Source organism: Pieris rapae, chromosome 21, assembly GCF_905147795.1.
Source record: "Pieris rapae chromosome 21, ilPieRapa1.1, whole genome shotgun sequence".
In the NCBI taxonomy this organism is placed as follows: domain Eukaryota; kingdom Metazoa; phylum Arthropoda; class Insecta; order Lepidoptera; family Pieridae; genus Pieris; species Pieris rapae.
Genome location: NC_059529.1, coordinates 6526233 through 6549303, shown reverse-complemented (window position 1 = coordinate 6549303; position 23071 = coordinate 6526233). Strand labels below are relative to the sequence as shown.

The 23071-nt window shown below is 31.9% G+C and overlaps 1 protein-coding gene across 1 annotated transcript; it reads right to left on the bottom strand.

Annotated features, from left to right (window-relative positions):
* Positions 1-341: 341 nt before the first annotated feature.
* On the bottom strand, positions 342-7517 carry LOC110995242 (allatostatin-A receptor). Its single transcript, XM_022262311.2, has 7 exons — positions 7338-7517; positions 4293-4596; positions 3629-3807; positions 2632-2754; positions 2061-2255; positions 1126-1299; positions 342-660 (listed from the first exon to the last, which is right to left on the bottom strand). Exons 1-7 carry the CDS (start codon positions 7488-7490, stop codon positions 448-450), a joined length of 1341 nt encoding a protein of 446 aa, XP_022118003.1. The 5' UTR covers positions 7491-7517; the 3' UTR covers positions 342-447.
* Between the last annotated feature and the right edge of the window lie 15554 nt (positions 7518-23071).

Genomic DNA, 23071 nt, shown 5'->3' with positions numbered 1-23071 from the left:
AACCTACGACCTCCGGAATAATAGTCGATCACCACTAGAGCAACAGTGCTCAGAAATCTACATTCTATAAATTCAGATCAAGTTAAATATGGTAACAATCCTTTTCAAGATTTTACTATTTTTTTTGAAGAAATTTTCTAAGTATGGGTGGTATACTTATAACAATTAAAAATAAAGACAATTATAACTTCTGTATTGATTTAATAACGGAAATTTAAAAACTTTTAAATTTATTTGACGGGACTGGCTATCTTTGGTGGAGGCCTTCACCTATAGAGGAGTTTTTACAGAAAATAATAGTTTAAAAGTAGGAAAAACTAACAACTAAATTTAGGATACAAATTTAATTACTAACAAAACTAACACTAGTATGTAAGTAAATTTAATTAATCCAACTTCTTGTTCTGCTGTCAGAAATAAAAGGCTTTTTTATTTTTATTTTATTTATTATATATCGTTACATTGTTCAATTCTTATAGGCGTTACTTTGGTGGGTTTTGTTGTGACTTCGTCCATATGGACACTGAGTTCCAGAGTCTGCTTGTTGATGTTAAGAATATTTTTGATTGCATTCGATAATTTCTTCTTTGGTTTTGGAGATGTTTCTATAACGAATATTTCATTCTGTGCGTTTTCAAGATCTTTAGTCTTTCTGGTAACCTGAAAGTTTATTTATATTTTATTTGTTTCTCACAAGTACACATTATATATTATTAAGCCTACAACATCATACATATTACGAAATCTACTATTATTTTATGAAATCTTCTATCTTATATGTACAATGTATGTATTAAAATATAAAGTTTTGCAATTTTATATTTTAATATCTAAACACTTTGGTAAATCGCCAATGCTTTCTTTACAAATATAGGCTTTTCAAAATATTTTTAAAATTGTTCAGCTGGGTATTAGTATGTATGTAATGTCAGTTGTCTTTAATTTATGCCTTATATACATAACTACGTGTTGCAGTTGAAAAATCTTTTATTTACTTTAAATACATTTTTTTAAAAAGATGAGTACCTGCTTAAAATAATATTTTAAATAGGAGGGTACCCTCATAAGAACATGTAATTATTATTAAAATCATATAAAAATGTCACTAGATGAATATATACATACCAAACAACAAACACAGCACCAAGTACCGAATCTGAAACATGCCAAGCCTGGTGTTCTGTCCATGGCTCTTCGAAATCTCACGTTGGTGAAGCCGTAGATGAGAGGGTTGAGGGCACAGTTCATATACATAAGGTAACTCGCGATAAACCATAATATTTCATAACTACCTTCCACCTGTTGGAAATCATTAAAAATAAATAGTATCGGTGACCCTGGTACATTCATCAATGCTCCTAGCGTTAGAGGTACACTGCGATAGGGACAAAACTTTAACTTGTCATTAATTATTTTTATTATTACTATGCAGGTTAAGATATTGTAAATACTGTATTATTTCAAGAAACATTTCTGGGCATTAAGCTGGCGATTAAATGTACCTATTTGATAACGATAAAATGAAATAAAATAGATAAACACGCCATCTATCGGAGTAGTAATAAACGTTATGGGCGTTATTGTTATGTTACAACAACACTAGAGGGCATAAAATTAATTAATTGACTCGTAATTAGCTACTACTATTAATTGTGATACATATATTAATTCTGATAATATAAATCATATTAATTATGTATCAATTAACCTTCGGGAGAGCTTTCACATGTCTGTTTATACATATTACTATTTATATTTTTTCTTTAGATTTTATTTTAGTTGTAATTGCATGTTATTTTGAGTTTTTTTTGTTAATTAATTTAGGTCGGTGTAGGTGTTTCTTTACAATTTTAATTATATATATATATATATATATATATATAAAGATATATAATAATATGGTAACGAAGTATAAATAAACAAGTAAATATATAAGAAAATTGTTAAAACTGTATATTTGATTGTTTTTATAAGTAACTAATAAACATTTAATTTTTAGCATTAATTCCAATGATTTAGATGTGACTATTAGTTTTTTTGCTTAAGCGCATATTACGTACCGCATTAATTTCCTTCACCATATTGTTCCTCCAATAAATTAGCACAGTGTAGGGTAGTCTACACAAAGTTGATGCGACTAGAACCATAGCAGTCACACGCATAGCCTTTCCCCTCGCTTTTACCACTACCTTACCCCCACCTCGTGATGTCAGTTGACGAGCACTACATTCCAAACGCCAAATTATTCCACCGTACTAAAAAAAATACCAGAGATGTGTATCGTTTTCTTAAATTTTTCTAATATTTATTCAAAAGGCACACTAAGGATACACAAACAGTCACACATGTATGTACATAAATTACAAGTACGCAGGAAATGTAGAGATAAGAAAAATCAGAAAAAGCAACGCATTAAAAAATATATATTTTATCATTTCACATATTAAATAAAAAAGTTATCTCATATATCAATATATATATACACATAATTATATACAATCAACGCTTTTATGTAATACACAAAAACAGTTAATAACCATACAATTATTTACAGTTTTTTGTGTCACCCAATGTTTAGTTAGTTTTATTACAATACAATTTTCTAGTTTATAATAACTGAAATTCACTTACAGTGACTACCATAACACCCAGAGGAAGCCAGACTAGCAGCATCAGAATAAAATGCCAATAAACTTCTAAAAATTTCACATCCTCCACACAAAACATCTCTAAGAAATCTAGCCATTGTCTTTCCTAAAAAAATTAAAAATCTTTGTATATTAACATAATAATAATATGTGTTTATTGATTATATCAATGCATTACAATTTGTAAGATTAGGGAACACTTTTAAGTAAAGAATACCAATATATAATATACTTAATTCCATAACTAATTGAATATTGTTTTTTTAAATAAAAGTCTGAAACTGTTCACAACAACTCCCAATACAATATTTTTTTGGGGTCTACCCTCGGTTGGTAAAACACGTTACGTGAATATTTGGAGCTTATAAATTCTAGTCTAAAAATAAAAACCCTAGGAAAATCTTTAAGAGAACGCTATATAATTTTTAAAAAAAAACTATAAAATAACCTAACAATAGGCTCTTTGGTATATCATTCAGGCGAAGTGAAACAAGCGTGAAATAATAAAAAAACAGTTGTGTGATCGATCGATTCTCGAAAATCATATTAATTTATTGACCTATTTATAAGTCAATAAATTAAATAAAAAAATGTGAGGCGTCACGGGACGCTTGGCAGATGTGAAACATCGACATTATTTTGGAAAAGTAATAAGCAGAAAAGAACAGATTGTGATAGAAACTAAATATGTCATAATGATAAAATAAAATATTACGATTTTTTTCCAGATAACGATGACTATTTGTTGAATAAACATTATTTTCATTAAATATTTTTAATGTGAAATTTACTACTGCATTTAGACTGTATATCATATAGACCGATTTTTGGCGTGGCGACGCATGCCGTGGCGACGCATCGCCACGCCAAAAATCGGTTTTACGTGCGGCTATAAATGTTTCACATCAAAAATGAAATTAATTAGGAATATTTATATCCCAAAAATCACTTGATTGCGTTACTTATTTATAATTGCTTACTTGATACTGCCTCTTGATAATCCAAGGCAGGGAAAGACCCATTGCTGCAACCCAAGTAATCAGAATAAGCTTCGGCGCACACTGCTTAGTAACCCTTGCCTCTGCAGTTAAGCAAGCAGCTGCCAGTCTGTCGTAGGAGACCAGCATTATTGATCCAACACTGGCTAAGAGAAGAGTTGCTGAAAATTTGTAAAACGGCGGATTCACAAGAGCTGGTATATCGTTATACTATAGAAGATAATTTTTAGTAATTTTAGTTAAAGCACACAAAAATATTAGTTATTGTTATATATTACATTAGTTCTTCTATTCAAGTAAGTGATCAGCCTCCAGTTCCTGACACACGTCGTCGACTTTTTGGGTCTAAGACATGTCGGTTTCCTCACGATGTTTTCCTTTACCGTTTGAGCTAAGCTAAGCTAACCAATGTTAAATGCACATATAGAAAGAAAGTCCATTGGTGCACAGCCGGGGATGAAACCTACGACCTCAGGTATGAGAGTTGCCCGCTGAATCCACTAGGCCAACACTGTTACACAGACCTAACACCACCATTTTTTTTTATTTTTATGCACCCAAAATTTCATGAAAATCGGCGAGCCATTTCGGAGGAGTTATATAACAAACATTGTGATACGAGAATTTTAAATATTAAATTTATTACCTTGCAAGAACCCTTCAAATCTGCACCCGAAATTTCTCAATACGTAATTCTGGTAGAAGTCTCTAACAAGCATGAACCATGGGCAGATTAGCAACGTCAGCATGTCCACAAGCGCCATATTCCCAACCAAAATATTGCTGGACGTCCATAACCAGCGATTCCTCATCAGGATTATGAGGATTATGGAGTTCAGAAAGATGCCGATAATTCCAACGATGACCATGGCTGAACTTTTGAAGGCGATTTCTCTGGCTGGTTTTACAAGCCATAGTGTATTCGGGAATGGGTATTGTGATGTATCTAACTAGAATACATACAATTTATATACAATTGACATTACAATATCAATTTAAATGAAAGATTTTATAATATTTTTAGTTGTTCAAGCACAATATACTACTGCAAGAGACGAGGTCAAAAGAAAGATAAAGGAAACTAAAGATAATTACTTCTCCAACGAATTTGTTAAATACGCTCATAACCCAAAAAAAATGTGGAGTCTAATAAATAAATTGGCTAGTAACAAATTAAACAAAGATTGCACACCTTCAAAACTTATAATAGACACCAAAGAGTTAACTCAAACAACCGATATTTGTGCAGCTTTTAATACATACTTTTCTACCATAGGGCTGAAACTAGCTAATGAAATACCAACACAATTTCACACTAATTTTACACTAGCACTTCCTCAAAGTCTTAATGCTGAATTATCTAACTTCAGTCCATGCACAACACTTGAAATAAGAAATATAATAAAAACACTAGACACAAATTGCAGTACTGGAATAGATGGAATCAATACTAAAACCATAAAATGCATTATCAATGATCTCTCTGAATATCTCTCGGTCTGCTTTAATAAGCTGCTGCATAAAGGTGAATTTCCGGATTCTCTAAAGAAAGCCAAAGTTACTCCTATTTATAAATCAGGCAGTAAAACTGACCCCGGCAATTACAGACCAATATCCATTCTACCTTCAATTTCAAAAATATTAGAAAAAATTATTTATTCAAGACTTGATACTTACTTACAAACTAACAATTTTATTTTTAAACGCCAATATGGTTTTAGATCAAAAAGCAGCACTTTATCAGCCACATTAGATCTTATCAGTCATATAAAGGAAAACATTGACTCTAAAAAAATGGCGCTGGGTGTCTTTATAGATTTGAAAAAAGCGTTTGATACCGTAAGCCACAATCTATTGCTTAAAAAATTAGATTGTATAGGAATAAAAGGTTGTGCGCTAAAATTATTCAAATCTTATCTATCAAACAGAACCCAGATAGTCAAAATAGGTAACATGCGGCGTCCCACAAGGGTCTATACTAGGTCCACTGTTATTTTTAATATATATTAATAACATTCACGAGCTCGGTTTACATGGCCAAATCACTCTCTACGCTGATGACACCTGCTTATTTTATTTCGGTATAAATATCCAGACTATGGTTGCTCGAGCTCAGTCAGACCTAAATTCTCTATATTCTTGGTTTCAACAAAATCTGCTAACCATAAATATCTCAAAAACATCTTATGTAATATTCAGAGCAAAAAATAAAATCATTCCTGTTTCAACCGTTAAAAGTTCAAGACGTTGAAATCACTAACAAAAAATGGGAAAAATATCTGGGTCTTAGAATAGATACATATTTAAAGTGGAACTTTCATATATCACACATAATTACCAAACTAAAATCACTTATAGGCAGATTTTGGTCAATATCAAAATGTATTCCTCAATCGGTACGTCATTTAATTTATAATTGTTTAGTCAAGCCACATTTCATATATATAATTGAAATATGGGGTACGGCATGTAAAAACATAATTTCTAACTTACAAACACTACAAAATAAATTAATAAAATCATTATTTAGATACAATTTTTTAACACCGACTAATAAAATCTACCAAGAAACCAAAATTATGACAATTAAACAACTGTATGTATATAGCACCTGTATCTTGATAAAAAAATTTTTAAATAACTCTATCCATAGTTGCTTGTCGTTTAAAAAAATCAAACACACAACGACACGCAATACTCGTCGAGCGAGTTTGCTTATCTTACCGAAGCCGCGTACAAATTATTTGAAGAAATCTATTAGGTATGAGGGTGTGCAATTATTTAACCAATTACCATCTCAAATTCGCAATATTGGAGTGTTTGACAAATTCAAAAAGGCATTAAAGATGCATGTTAGAATGAACATAGCTGACTAAAATTGTTACGGCTAATGGCGACGTGTATCTCGCTCGTATATAATATATACATATTAATATTAAGTTTCTCATGTAAATAAAATATTTCTGTTTTGTAATGAGAAATAAAGTTCTTTAAACATTAAACATATTTTTACAAATTTTTTATTATATTATTTCATCCATTAAATGATTCTAATTCTGTTTGATATCGAGACTTATGACGACTATATGTTAATATGTCTCTGAGTTATTTATTTTATTTCACTTGCACATAATATTTTGAACCAAACCTAGAAATATAATTGTGAAACGGGAGTACTAATCGCTGTCACTTACATGCAAATTCAGTGAAACAAAACCGTAAAAAGTGTCTAATACAAAAAAAATGCACAATTATATCCTCAAGCAGTGTTTCCCAATGTGGGGCAATTTGATTATAAATAATTGAGCTTTTAATATTTTTTGAAAAATTACTTGCTGTGTCTACAAACATTTAACAAGAATCTAAATGTTTATTAATAGTACAATTTTTTTATATTGAAAATATATTTTACGTTACATAGGGGGTAGAAAACTTAGCTCTCATACTACTACTATACTATGAACGACAAATTATTGATAAATAAAAATTAAGACGTAACTAAAAGCTTTACACAGATCACGCTTTCTCAGTTTTGCGTATTCATATTTTCATATTTAAAAATCAAAATAAACTCTTGACTGCATTAGCCCCTGCAATACCATTTAATTTTTTTGTATGGATTGTCTTAATCGTCACAACTGTGTTCAAATTCAAATGATTATATGTAAAAATGATTATGAAAGTCACTTACATCCAAACAGTCAGCTGTTAAATCCGTACAATTGGCTAAATATTTCTCATCAATTTTATACAATTCCGCACCAAACATTTCCAAATAGACTGGCCTCGAAAATAAAACGCATAAGTGAAAATCACTTACGATAAAACAGTAGTCCATTAGCATGAAAGGTTTTATCTGCGGGATTATGTTGACAATGTTATTGCAACATTCAAATATTGATAACTGTATGCTAAAATAGTTAATCTTTTGCGCTTATGAAGATAACAACTGAAGGTTAAAAATCTTTAATCTTTCCACCGTTCTACATCGTAAGCCTCATCGGTATCGGTGTCGGTATGTAGACTCAATAGGTCTGCTGCACATAAATCCCTGGCTAACTAAGCCAGCCTAACTCCTTCCAAAAGCACAGAAGCTTCCTGGACTTCCGCAGGCTTCACGGGGTGACCTCACTGTTCCGAGGATTTCTGTACGTTGTTTAGCCACAGCCTCGCATTCCAGGACTACGTGGGTGACTGATTCCTTTGCACTGAAACAGCTTCTGCACATGGGGCTGTCTGTTGCGCCTAGGACAAAGAGACAATGGCCTGTGATTGTCCCTATCATTGTTCTGAGTTGCTTTGTAATTTTTGAGTTAACTGCTGGTAGAACCATTTTGGACTGCCTTCAGTTCGCACTTCGTGATCAATGTTGTTGCTGAAGTTCCTCAGATCTTTGGCGAATCCATGCTCTTGCGAGTAGGGCAAGGGTAGGAGAGGATACGGGCCAGCAGGCAACATGTCCGAACCTCTCCTCGCAAGTTCATCAGCAGCATCATTGCCGAGAGATCCACTATGTCCTTTAATCCACTGTAGGGCAACCCTGTTTGTCCGGGTTATTGCCTCCAGTGCATTATGGCATTATAATACCATCGTAAGCCTCATGCCAACATATCGAACGACGTTCAGTTTCGTGGTACTTTGGAGGGCAAGGATAAATTAGCTTCCAATAAGCGAGGTGTGCTCAGCAAGGCAATACGGTACTTAATTCTGGGCTACCTGCACATGAAGTACTGTTCTCATCTCTGGGCAGGGTACCAGCCTCTAGTACCAGCTCCTTCTACTTGACCGTATTCAACGAAGAGCGGTTCGAATCGTCGACGACCAATCCCTCTTCTAGATGTTACTGCCATCCTGGTTACTGCCATCTATTAGGGTAAAACGGTACTCTTTATGTATTCCTGAACGAAAATAAACCGTGAGTATTATAACCACGAGTAACTTTACAAGTATTTGTAATAGGAAACTAGATGGCGCAAATTTAGAATGTACACTAATTTTTAAAGGAAAAATCATTTGTGTAATGGTTACGTTGACGATTTTTTTATTTTTTTCTAATTGTTGGTCTTTGATGATACTGATATTTAGTCCTTGTGCTATAATTTATAAATCATTGTAGAATATCTAGAACGTTTTTGCATTCGTTAATCAATTATCTAATAAAAAAGAATTTTTGAATTCATTAATGCATAAACAAACCCCTCAGAGTTTATAATATAATCATATTTTTTAAATTAATTATAATGATCCCGCTGTTATAGTATTTTTATCAAACAGTAAACAATAGAGATATATTATCATAGATAAAAATCAAAATGCCTTATGTCCGGCAAATTAAAGTTAATGTGTATTTAATTTCGTACGAGTGACATATCTGTAATCTATAAGTTATAATTTACTTAAACTGTTTTATATGATGTATTGTTCGCATGTTCAACTTTACTGACAATAAGTATATAATAGATGTATAATATAATATAATATTTATATATAATTAAATTTTAATGTTACTTATTAGATATATTTTTATGTATTATGTTATTTATTTTGAATTATAAATAAATGATCTGTGCACTTTAAATTAAAATAAATGAAATATGATAGATGTATTCAGAATAAGTCATTCAGTAATTTTCTTCTACCAACACGCCTTTTAGACTGGATTATATATAAATGAAGGAAGTGGTAGCGGTCATGGCGTAACACTAGGCCCAGGCTTTCCATGACCGGAAAGAACCATTTGTAGCAATAATTGAAATTCTTTGTGTACTTTTGCGATATTATTTATTATCAATACTGATAGGACGCCATGGGCGAAACAGACTAGACAACAATATTTTTGTAAAATATTTTACAAAATTATTTAATTTATGCAACACATAAATTATTCGAAAGATAAAAGTTCCTAATAAGATACATTGCATTTCACGACGAACAGCGCTATCTGAAAGTCGTGAAACGCAAAAATAAATATCTGTTTATCCTACCAATAAGTAATAAATAGCTTATTTGTAACTTATCCGGACATTTTAAAACAGACCCTAAGTATCAAATTTGATTTGTAGAGTTATTAATGTCTATGAACCTTGCCTTTTGATGTTGGTTAAAATAATTTTTCACTTGGTAATCACAGAGCCAATTTGCGACAGACGTAATCTCACACGCTCGCCTCTAACGGTGTGAATATAATTTTGCTTACTAATTTTTCTACCTTGTAATTTAATAAAACACACGCTGCGGGTAATTCTGACAGACATCCTATTCTGTACATAAAGATATTTTATTATAACTTGCGACCCGCCCCGGCTTCGCACGGGTGACTTCCGCGCTTTCGTTGCGTAGTTTCAAAGATTTAAGCATACAAAGGGACATAGGGACAGAGAAAGCGACTTTGTTTTATTCTATGTAGTGATTAAATCTATCAATATTTTGTTGACTTCAATAATCTCCAAAACGACTACATACCTGTGTAGTCGTTTTTGGCAACGGATAGAATGCAATCTGTTTGCTCTTACACTCATATTTGATAATATAAACATAATAATTTAAATAAAACCGTACATTTAATATTAAAATACATATTTTTATGTTTAAAACATATTAAATAGCTTTTTAAAAACTGGTGTGAGTTAAAATCTTAGATAGGATATTGACACACTTTTATCAATATTTCGATAAGATGTCTATCTCAGATGTGCAAAAATGGATTGAGATTGGGAATAAGCCCGTACAAACCGCAGCTGTCTGCATTCTGCAATTTACATGAGTCTATACATTATAATCGTTAAATGTATTCAGAATGTCGTGATTTCCATTTCTTTGTGAGCAAAGTGGTTGGGATTCAGTTCCAACATCTACATATTGTTACACAGTACATTGAAATCGCAGACAGTGGCTCAAATGTGATGTACAAAATCTAACGCCTTGCCCACTACCTACTAGGGATTATACAACTACTATTAAAGATAGAGAAAGATTTCTTTCTTCCACACATCAAAGTGTTACATATGAATTTAATAACGAGATATTTTCAGTATGTACTAAAAGTTATTGTAACTGTTTTTTATAGAAAACGGGCAGGAGGCTCATCTGATGTTAAGTGATACCACCTCCCATCGACACTCTCAATGCCGGTGAGTTCATTAAATAATTGTATAATAAAAAAAATGTTTAGTCACAACACCAAGGACATACCCGCTAAGGCCCAGCACTTGTACATAGGCGCCGGTTATCATTTAATTCAAAGTGACCCTGTTTTCCTTCTGTGACATAAAGTAACAAAATAAGCCTACTTTAGCGATAAAACATTTAGTTGGATCAAGAAAATATTCTACTGGAAATAAATGAAAATTCATAGCAAGCATGCTTCAAGTAGACGTGATTAATCATATAAAATTTGGGCAGTATTCTTCGCGTCGTATGTCTGTAAATCCGACTGCACCAACGAATTGTTATTATCGCTGTTAACTCTTATAGTAAAATAACATCAAAACATTAGACGAAGAAATCAATGACGTGTGTCAGGCACAGAAGGCTGAAGACATACTTAATAAAACCAAATTATATACTATTAAGATATTGAATCTAATACCGAGAGTTGTAGTCAATAGTGAGATGATTTGCATAATAGTAATAAATGTCAAAGTGGTGTTATAAAAAAATATTTTGGCAAAGTTTTTTTTTGTTTATTTCATTTATTAACGACACAACATATAGATAAAACTTACGAAGTTAAGAATAAAAGTAAATTATATGTCAGACCTTTCCTTTTTCTATTCATTGAAATTTAAAAATGTTACATTAAAATCGCTCAATACGTTCGAACTCAATTCGAATCTAGCCGCGCGCCAGAAAGACTTAAACAAATGAAGCATGACAATAAAATATGAATCGCGGCGTAATATTTATGCACATACATTTCCCGAGGCCACAGACTGGAATCTAATAATGGAAAAATCTTGAGACACACGGAACGAGAAATTAAAGCTAATTGAATGAAATGATGTAGGATTGAGACTGGCTTCACCGAATTGATTTTCAACAGTTCGATTTTTGAATATGTCTGACAGGTGTGGGGTTGTTATTGACGCAGTATTGACGTTATGTATAAGAGTCGAAATTTAATTTAAAAATGGTATTAGTCTTGATTACTTGTCTTTTTTTTTTAAGGCATATGTTTATGCACTATTCTTGATATATGATTCTCTTAAGGTACATCCTTAGAAATTGTTCGAAATATATTTATTATTGTCTGACAGGTGTGGCGATGTTATTGACGCAGTTGTGAAGATGAAGTATGAATTATGTTATCTGTAAAACATTTCTATTTGTATTATTGTTTTCTTATTATTACGACTGAAATTTGTGTGTCTTATTAACTTCAAGTAGTTTTTTTTAAAGAACGGGCATCGAACTATTATATTATGATTAAACCCACAGTATACGAGTAGTGTTTATAGACAAAGTTAAAGTAAATTATTTAGCACCAATATATTATATATAAGAAACAACTAATATATATATATATATATATATTATATTTATAAGGTTAGTTTATGTTTAAGATATGTAAAGGAAACAATATAGCAATGATATAAACTATGCATATAATTATTAGTAGTAGTATCAAATACTTGTAATGAGTAAAGTGGGTGATAAGAAAGATTATACGTACTTGTGTAAGTAAACTCAGTGATAGATATAATAATATAAATAATTATTCACTATTATTTTTGTTCTTGTCTCTATCTTTTGTTTGTGAGACTTATAAATGAAAATATAAATTTAAACTTGTGTACTCTTTCATCTCTTTCTTATAAATTGATTACTATCAATCACTTTGTATAAAATAAAATGTTATCTTTATATTATATATTATAAAAACAGATCGATGGTATTTTACGTGTAACGGTACGGTTAGGTACCTAGCGTGCTTATTTACGTTTTTATATCTTTTTTGAGTACCTTTTTAAATCACAGTAATATTACCCTCATACGCTTAACAAATAAATCGCCCTCTGTGAGTCGAGAATACTGTAACAGCAAAAAGGTTGTAGTTCCGGTAGCGGTGATAAATGGCTGGAACTTACTCATAATCTCTCCTATTCTGTGTCTTAAAGGGAACAGCCCAATATGTATTAATGATAAATATTGCTTATTATAACGGTACCGCTCTTTGTAATACACATCTTAGATTTAAAACTTAGACTAAGTAATATTTTAATATTAGCGGATTGTGAGTGTGTGCAGTTCTTATCGACAGACGCGCAGTCTGGCTAAAGTACGACCAGCAAAATAATATACGAATACTTTATTACTAAAAATGTGTATAAATAGTCTTACTCGAAATGAGATCAAAAATGTGATTTCAATATGGACGTGGAAGCATAAATAGTAGAACCTAAAATATACATTTTTATACCATATTCTAGCAATAAATTAAGATTATTATATGTTTAATAAACAGTTCGCAGGCATTTTAAAAGAGGTGTTCGCACCGCAATTATTGATTTGTACTTGTATTATTGTACTTGTACACAGATGCACCAGAATTGGATTAAAATGGAAATTTGTTTAAATGTATATAAAATATATAATGTAAAATGTATCTGTATAAAGGCTATTATTATTAATATTATTATTATTATTACTTGTATTATTTGATTAAAATGTAATGTATTAATTACGCACGCTGACGTCACAACTTTGGGAGGGTAAGATTTTGGAACGAGACATCTCAGAGAGATTCAGAAACAGGCATAGCAAAAAATCTGAATCTTGTAGAAATTGTATTTGGACATACAGGAGTCTTCAGTCTCTTTCTTAATTTCTGATGGCCGTGTTAGTGTCGCCCAACAATTATCTTCACACCCGGTCGTCGGCAAAGAGAAGAACACCACGTATATCCTCACCTGACTCTGTGACACAAAAAGTCAACACCTCCAACAACAAGAAACTTCCAGAGATCCCTGTCCTATGTCACCCACTGCTAATTGCTGGCTTAGCTGCAGCTGGTCCTCCACTCTGTAGCAACTGTACGTAGACTGACTCCATCGTTACGCAAATTCAGACCGATCAGATATGGCGATTACTGTATAAAAACTCAACTCAAATTGTTATGACAATCGCTATTATTAAAATACCTGCTGGTGTAACAAATGATGAAATATGACCGTATAATTTTTTGACAAACAGGATTGACCAAGTCAAGTGATACGCCACCCATGGACACTCAATGACTGAAGGCTCGAGAGTGCGGTGACTTTTAAGAATCGGTACGTTCTTTTCAAGGGCCCAGTCGAATTGTTTCGGATATTCTTCAGTGAGTACCTGGTTCCACAGAGTAGTGCGTGAAGAAACTAGATTGGGAAGCACCCAGTTGTTAGACAGACGTTGAGGTGATACGAGTGGAATTTCGTATTATGCCGCAGAATGAGGAAACTCAGCTGCAGTTATAAATGTTTCTGTTTTGCTATCGTTACAAAATGGTTCATATTATCGGCACATCAGGTTCATTTGAAATATTCATACGTAAGTACCGAGCATTAACGTTACTCGGAATATAATCATATTGAAGAAATGTGATTGTACACTTGGTTCCCATTTATTTATGTTGTAGATACAAGTTGATTTTATATAGAGATGATGAGACAAAATAAGGTATAAGTTTAACTATTTTTAAATAAAAAAATAATTCTTCAACTGACTATGTATTGGTTTTAGGTAGTCTATGGTATATGATATACATTTGTAACTTATAAAAGCGTCCTTTTGGAATAGGTAATATATTCTTTTAATTAAATTTATTTTTACATTTATTATTATATACTGTTACTAAACTGTGCCCTGTATACCGTACCAATTCTTAAAAAACCGGCAACGCACTCGCGAGCCCTTCGGCACTGAGGGTGTCTATGGGCGGCGGGGCGGTATCACAAAAAAAAACAACTAACCCCCCAGGGGATGTTATCTCCTCTGAACTATTATTATTTAGAATTTCTAAGACTAATCCTATACAACTAAGACTATCCAACACAGCTAACTCTAACCAATACTTAGAGTACGCTTTACAAGATAAATTGATTTAATATTACCATAACGAAACCGCCTAAAATCTTATCAGAATCTCAACCCGTACATAATTATTTAACACATTGTGTGAGTTCCCTTCCATTCGCTCTAAATAAAACGAAATAAGCTTAGTCATTCGTTCGTATTCATTAATTAAGATCACATGCGGAGGCTTAAACCAATCTTGAGAACAATTGCCTTCTTCGACTAGGGTGACAATGGTTCTAAAAACTTCGTGAATACAAGCGAAATTGAATAAGTTAGTCATTTACGATGAGTGTAATGTATTGACGCAGTGTTGCCCTTAAACTAAACTCGGGTAAAATAAAACATAGTTAGGAAACTGGCATGTCTTGGACACCAAAATCGGTTAAAGCTGTTCTCCTACCTTAAAAATAAATGATCACGAAACACATACGATAATCTGATGTCAAAATCTAAAGTGCTGTAGCTATTAGTAATGGGTACTTTTTCTTATTCAGTTATAGGCGCGTATAGGGCATAAAAAAGGAAAAAAACGACACACATTGGTATTATTGATTTGTGGAGAACAAGTGGGAATGTGGCCTGGATAAAAAGTCATAGGTGTATGTTTTAAACAGTGTGTAGGTGTATGTTTTAAACACTGTTTTAAACAGTCGGGCATTATTTGTACGAAACCTTATCGACTTTACCAACAGCTGACGCAAAATATGATAAAAAACAATGATATTTTATGTTTTTAAAAGTGATTTATTTCGATCAAATTCTCAAAATGGCACGAGGCTTACCTTTTAAGAATTGGTTATCTCTTTTCTTAAAGGATCCTAAGGAGGTATTGGTTCGGAAATACTTCAGTACTGCCTTAAAAAATGCTCTGTTTTGAAAAAACGGACGTTAGGATAATATTCCGTATGCCGTCCGATGATTCGATAGTTGATGAGTTAGGTTAGTTCTTGCAAAAATTAAGTTTAGCAAGAACTAACCTAACTCATCACATACAGACATAACAGACACATATAAATTGGAATTTCCGAAACTATTGTCACCCTAATCGCAAGTTACGGACGTGTATTACTCTTGCCGAGTTTTGTTGAGTGAAGAAAGAGGTACCGACAGAGACGCGGATGTGTGAGAGATTAATTGTATGTTTTCAACAGCGAGCGAATTTTTTCGGAACATCCGTAACTTTCAAAGGCGCCTGTAAAATAGCTTTTTTTTTTAGCAGGAAAATGTTTGAATGTTTGCTTCGCCAGGAATCATACCAGGGTTGCGATTTTTGCTTGTTTTCAAAACCGAAATGAATCAAAAATGAGTAAATATTAACATACACAATAGATACATAAGATACAAAAGCATATATTAAAATAACAAAAAACCATCGTAGTTCCGAAAACTTGATGATTTGTATTGTATGCGTAAGAAAAGACAAATAAAAGTATCTTAGTAGACGCATTCAATAGAATGCTTAATCATGGTTTTCGCGATACATTCATTAAGGCCTCTTTTGTTCAAATATATTTGGGGAAAGCAAAAATTATAACATACAGTGGTATTGTGAGGGGAGGCGACGCGGAATAAGTGGCGAAATTTGAGTTTCATCTAGGGCTGTGTACGTATAAGAAGCTTTATTTAAATAATTCCTAAAATTTAATCTGAATGTAATAAATTAATTTACCTCTTTTAACTAGCATTAATCTCGTCTTCTCTCTAACAAATTGAGTTAAAAAGGGACAGGATGAGTACTTAACGATGCTTGGACAGAATTTCGATAAGAAAAACGTAATTTGAAAAAAATAAGTGTTAGTGTCAGTGTCAAGCTTCCTGTTTTCACTCTGTTTCAGTATCCGTTTCAGTCTTCTCACTAGGACAGTGGTTTCAAGTAGTTGAATAGCCTCGACATTCACGTGATGGTGGGGTCTATGTTAATGGGCTTCAGCAGACGTTTTTATATTTGTTGGTGACGTTCTCTACATTAAGGTTCCGACGGAAGTCTTTATTGCGAATGTACCAAGAGATTCCCTGATGCGAGCTTTGGTTTCGACGTATTTGCTGACGTCACCTGTTCTGTTTTGCACCTATGGAGCACCAGGTGACGATTAATCGATCGATCAATTATCGAGTCCTCTCTCTAATCTCATAATGTACCTGGACCATTTCCATTTCACGTAACCATAACTAGAATAGCTTTCTTTATTGAGGGAAATGTATTTCTGTACAGAGTATGGGAATCGCTCTAACCTACCGACTGAACCCCTCCCACTAAATGACGTCACTGTTACTAACTAGAATAACTAATAATTTTAATTTATTGAATAATTTTATCATAATTGCTATTATATCAATAATTTCTTAAGATTAAACACGACGTGGCAACCCTATCATACATAGACGCGATTTAAAGTCTCACGCTAATGCTAAGAAAACACCCGCTCCAGGGTGATCTAAATTCATTCCGTTAAACAAATAAATAACGTATTTTCCGCTTCCACATATTTTTCAGAAGGCTTTGGAGGAAAATTTGTTTCAGTTTGTTCTGTACTTTATGTTCAATTTTACAATGGTAATGTCTATAAATTTCCTTTTAAGAATGCTTTTTTACATTTTGAGTATATGATCTATGCTATGCTTTTTCCAATTCATATACAGAGTTCAATGATATGAAAGTAGAGAGAATAATGGCTGAGAGAGAAGAGTAATGGCTGGAGTCAGGACGATCTCCTACCTATTAGTTTGATCAGGTAAAGATAACTATGGGTCTCGAGGCAAGCTGAGTATTGAGTGATGTGGAGGCGGCAAGTCGATGTGTAGGGTAAAAGGATTAACTCATGGCAGAATCTACATCGTCATATTCATAATGTAACAGGCTCAAGTGGTTGGTATATGTTAACCGACAGAACCCCAAAGTCTTTACTGAACCCACAACCCAGCTAAATCCCGGTAAACCAAAGCTGTGTTGGGATAGTTTTTCGTTGTTGGACGAGAGAATCACTACGTTGATTGCGATGGCCAAATATACATGAAAACCTGATGACGATGAATCATGGTACAAGATTGGAGTGAGAGCCATTTCAGAAAATTATTTTTATCTATTTGAAAAGCTAGCTAATCAAGGTTTTTAACAAAGGTTCCTTATCTTGAGTATTTAAAATTTCCGTTTAATACGTCTCCAATGAGACTGGTATCAAACAAAAACGAAGTGTTGAAATTATGTTTCGTGTAATCCGCAGTACTACATACTTTCAACTAGCTAACGATAATATATATTTTATATTAAATAATATATAAAAATAAGCCTTTAAATAAAGTTATTTCAGTGATATTGTCGTTCATTACATGCCTCTCAGTTGGAGATATATTATGTAACACTAAAGTTATGAAAACAATTTATTGACATAACTGTTCTTATTATTATGATAATGTAATAATTATTATGACATCTGTATGACTATTTGGGCTGGTTGTGTTTTTAATTATGAAAATACCACTTTATTATTATTATCCAACATAATAGGTTTCAAAATAGGCTTTTCCGTTATTATTTAAATAAAAGATCGGTAGGTATAATTTAGTTTAATATATTTTAGAACAACCTATATATATTAATCGCGAATCAAAGATGTATTCAAAACGGGTGAGCGCACATCTAAGCATCACAATTTGTGGTGGAATTATGGAGAGTTCTTGAAGATTATAACAATAGAATATCGAACTGACAAAATTAAATTTAGATGTAAATTGTTTACATATATATTTATTTGAAATATTCTGATTTAAAGAGAAATGTTAGGCTTGTGGCTTCATCCCTGAGATCCTAGGGTTCGATCTCCGGCTATGTATCATTGGACTTTCTGCCTACGTGAGCAACTAATACCTCGCACGCTAAAAGAAGGCTTGCTAAGGCAAGGCTTGATCGAAGGAGGAGACTACCCACGATTAAATAACAAACGAGCTTTTTAAACTTTGTAAAAATATTGTTGCATGCTTTAAGGAAACAAACAGATTTAATACGTTGAATGTAATCTATCAGTTTCATAGACCTAACGTATTTATATTATTTGGTTCCCTTTGGAGTAGAGACTCTTAAACCTTGGGGATTCAAGTGCACGTGCGCTAATTAAAGAATTGGTGCCTGGTAAATAGTAGTAGTGATCGCAAAGCTGGTGATTTCTTCGCTCAACGTATTAGCATCGAAATGCTACCAGAAATGAAAGTACACAGGAACCAAACTTTTAAAATTTGTTTTAGTTTAATAAAATAATAATTATTATTACCTACCTACCTACCTACATAACAAAAAAAACAAAAAATACATTTATTTTGGAACATAAGATCATCTAGGTATCACTTATTCCACGTCAATCAATTCGAACTTGTAGGCATCCCTACTCATCGGCAAAGAAGACAGAGGGTGTAGGCCGAGAGAAAAAGCCGGCGTAAAAAACTCTCGGTACTCTTTTAAAAAAGCAAATCATCAAACAATATTTAAAACAAATATATCAAATTAATTAGAGGTAGCCTGCCCAGCATTAGTCCCAGGCCCTTTTATCAACTAGAACATAACCTACATAAGGTTAAAAATATTCTACATACTGTACTGGTGTCCTGGAAATAACTCTATGACATTATAGAGATTATATTAAAAGTTATGTATGAAATGTATGTTAAATAACACTTTGAAGCCGTCAACTGGCTTTAATCAATTAATATAATATGAGTAACAATGAATAAAAGATACAGACTTAAGGAAAGGATAACAATACTTTTAATTATCTATAATTTAGTTTTATTTCAACTATGTCGAATCATGTGGATTTTTTTATATTCTAACCATAACCAAAACATAAATGTAGTTTTTTTCTGAACAAATATTTCCTTTTTCACTACTGTTACATATCTTGCCACAATATAGAAAACCAGCTCTTGTATTTTTTTAATTAACCCTAGTAATAAATATTACAACAATAGATAGCTTACGATTTTAATCACAGTAAATTTTTTGTATTTACGCTACTCGACACTAGATGGCGCCAGTTATTCCTATAACTACATAAATTTAAGTCTTTATATCATGTTAAACCCTTCTCATGAGTATCAAATAAATAATATTAATAATTATATCATGTATCAAAAAAGATAGGGCAATATAAAATTTTACCAGCGTGAACAAACAAGAATCAATTATTCAAATTGTAATATATTTTGCCTCGGTCGTACCCCAGTCTCGGATGATAGGACCCAGTCTATTTCTAAATATTTTAGAAATTAATATAGCCTACGATACTTTAAGTCAATGTGGCATTTTAATGGTTAAACAGTACGAAATTGGTCCTATATTTAATTCCATACAAATCTTTTCTCTTTATTGTATTACACTAGATTAATATTATATTACTTATTTTAAAAAAAACGTTTTCTTACTCCTTAATCAAAATGTAATGCTTTTACGAATAAAGTTAACAAGAATTCCTCGTCCATTATGTACAAAATGATATCGGGGAGAATGTTTCAAATATACCGAAATTGCTACAAATCGAACATCTTGCTATTAATTTAAATATTTACAGCCCATATTAGGTATAATTGGTATTTCGATACGAGAACCTGAAGAAATTCGAAAAATCAGCTTTAAATTTCTCTTCACTTGACTGACATATAAGATCTTCCTTCAAACGGGTATGACGTTACAAACGTATAAAGACTTATGATATCAATCTAAATTCCAATTATATATAGAGCCAATTAACATCTGTCCGTTTATCATTTTATCACGATTGCAGAACAATACCTCTTATTAATGTTGTGAAGGTGATGACGTCTTATTACCGACTCAAATCAAGATCATAGTCCCAATTAAAAACAAGGTAGATGTACTGTGGAATGTGTGATAAAATGTTTTGCCTGATTAACCGCGTTTATTTAATATTATCGTAAAAGTTTGCAAGTCACGTGCTTTTAAACAGGCATAAGGCATGAAATAAACAGTTTAAAGTTAATAAAACAATCCTTTAATGTTATTTCGCATATCAATGAATGAAGAGAAAAGTAAATGGACACTTACAAATGATTACAAATAAATTAAATACAATGATCTCATATATTATTATCGACAACTATATATTTAAACATACAAATACAGTATTTACAATATTCTTAACCTAGTAATAATAATAATTAAAATTTATACATAGAAAATTGAAACAACTTTCAAAAGTTTGTGTCCCAATTACCTTTAATGCTGGCAGCATTTCTTCGCTGTATTGCAATACTTATTATATATACATAGAGAGCACCGGCTCTAAGGTTAGGGGTACTATCTACGAGACGCCAACTTAAATCTTTAACTAACGCCTATGCACTTGAATAACCAAGGAAAGAAATTAATTCACAACAAGTAGTATTTACAAATAAATGCCGTCGACGTCGGAGTACAACTTTTAAAAGATTTTTTATGTTTTTCTCTTTACAATGTCTATTTTTGATTTATTTTAGATACACAATTCTTATACATTTTGTGTGTGCGTGTACATGTATGTTGAAATATGTCTATTAAAATGTCTACCAAAAAGTTTGCCTGGCAAAGATTGAATTGTTTATCTGTACCTAGTTTATAAGCAGTTTTAAATTTTGTGATGAAGATTTTATCTATATATTGCGAGAGTAAGCCCAAACATATTTTGCTTTAAATCTTCATATTATTGTTAAAATATGAACTATAACTAATCACATGAAACCATTTTGCAAACAAACCACAATTTCATATCAGCAATCGTTGGTTCACGCGCGCTTCGCTCCCGATTGTTCCCACGCGCTTCACTATTCATACACTAATGTCAGACCACAGACTAAATCTTTATGGATGTATAATTAATGGTACAGACTATAAATGATTATATTCATACTGTAATTTCAAACTTCAACTATGAGGCACTATTTAAATATATAACTGTTTATTTATTATATTTTAAATCATTTTATTAATAATTTTAAGCGGTTATTGCCACGAACCACGTCCTTGTGTAAACACATACTGAAATATTTTCAATTCGACTTAGGGTCCTTCAAGAAATATCAATTGCGTATCAATTCTTAAATGACCGGCAACGCACTTGAGAGCCTTCAGACAGTAGGCTTAAGGTCAGCATTCAGCCCGATTGAAAAAAATAAATAAATATCACACTGTTTTTTCTATTATTATTTAATTTATTAAATTAATTAATTATTTAATAAATTAAATAATAATAAAAGAAACAGTAATAATAATAATAATAATAGTTTTTTATTATTTAATAAATTAAATAATTGCCAACGCTCGGCACACTGGTGTATTGGTATATAAGAAAAAATAATAATTTGAATAATTATAGGTAAATATGTATACATAAATGTCAAAAACTAACAGAAAATCTATTTCAAAGTGTGTGGGGAGCAACTATGGCTATCTATTTCACGTATTGTATCAAAATTACCAATACAAAATATATTTAATGAATTAACATGATAACTGATTACCAATAGCAATACAAAGTAATCGTAATATATTGAAACCAAACCTCACACGATGTTATCTGACAGATTGAGACCTTTCATATTCATACTAAATTGAATCTTAAGAAAACGCAACAAGAGTTATCTCCAACTATATGAAAGTATCTTATGAGGAATGTAAAGAAAATGTCAAGTCAACAAATGGTACCTATGTCATATTGATTTATATTAGAAGACAATATCTAGGACAAGAGTGAAATGCTAATCATATTGCTATACGAATTTGAGTTCTATTATAATCCACACTTTTGGTTCATATTTGTACGAAGACTGATGTTCTAGAAGTTATAGTACAGTGCCACATACTTTTTTTGGCCGGTAAAAGCGTTGCTGTCATGGATATAAGTATTGCCAGTAAATAAAAAATAACCATTAATCAAGGAATAATTTAGAGCAGGCTAAATTAATAATGTATACTAGTATCTATAAAATACAGTTCTAGGCTTAAATATGACACAAACTTAGGAACAACTGATATGATAGGATTTGTTACCTGTACTATTAATATATGTAATATATTTTGAGATACCTAGCAATCAAAACTTATTTAAATTTTAAAACTTTTAAATTAGACTTAGAAATGTGAGTTTTAAAAAAAAAATATAACCTTGTTCCAAATTTAAAATACTTCCCGAATAGGCTTTCATTATAATTAATGTAATGTAGCTCTTCCAAATTTAAAATACATGCGAAAAAGAATTTAAATTTAGAAATGTAATCTGTGTAACGTACGTAATCATTGGCCTGTGTCACAGACTACCATTATGATAGTATAAGACAGCTAGATTATCGAATAGCTGTTCGATTTCAAACAGTTTTGAAACAAAGCCT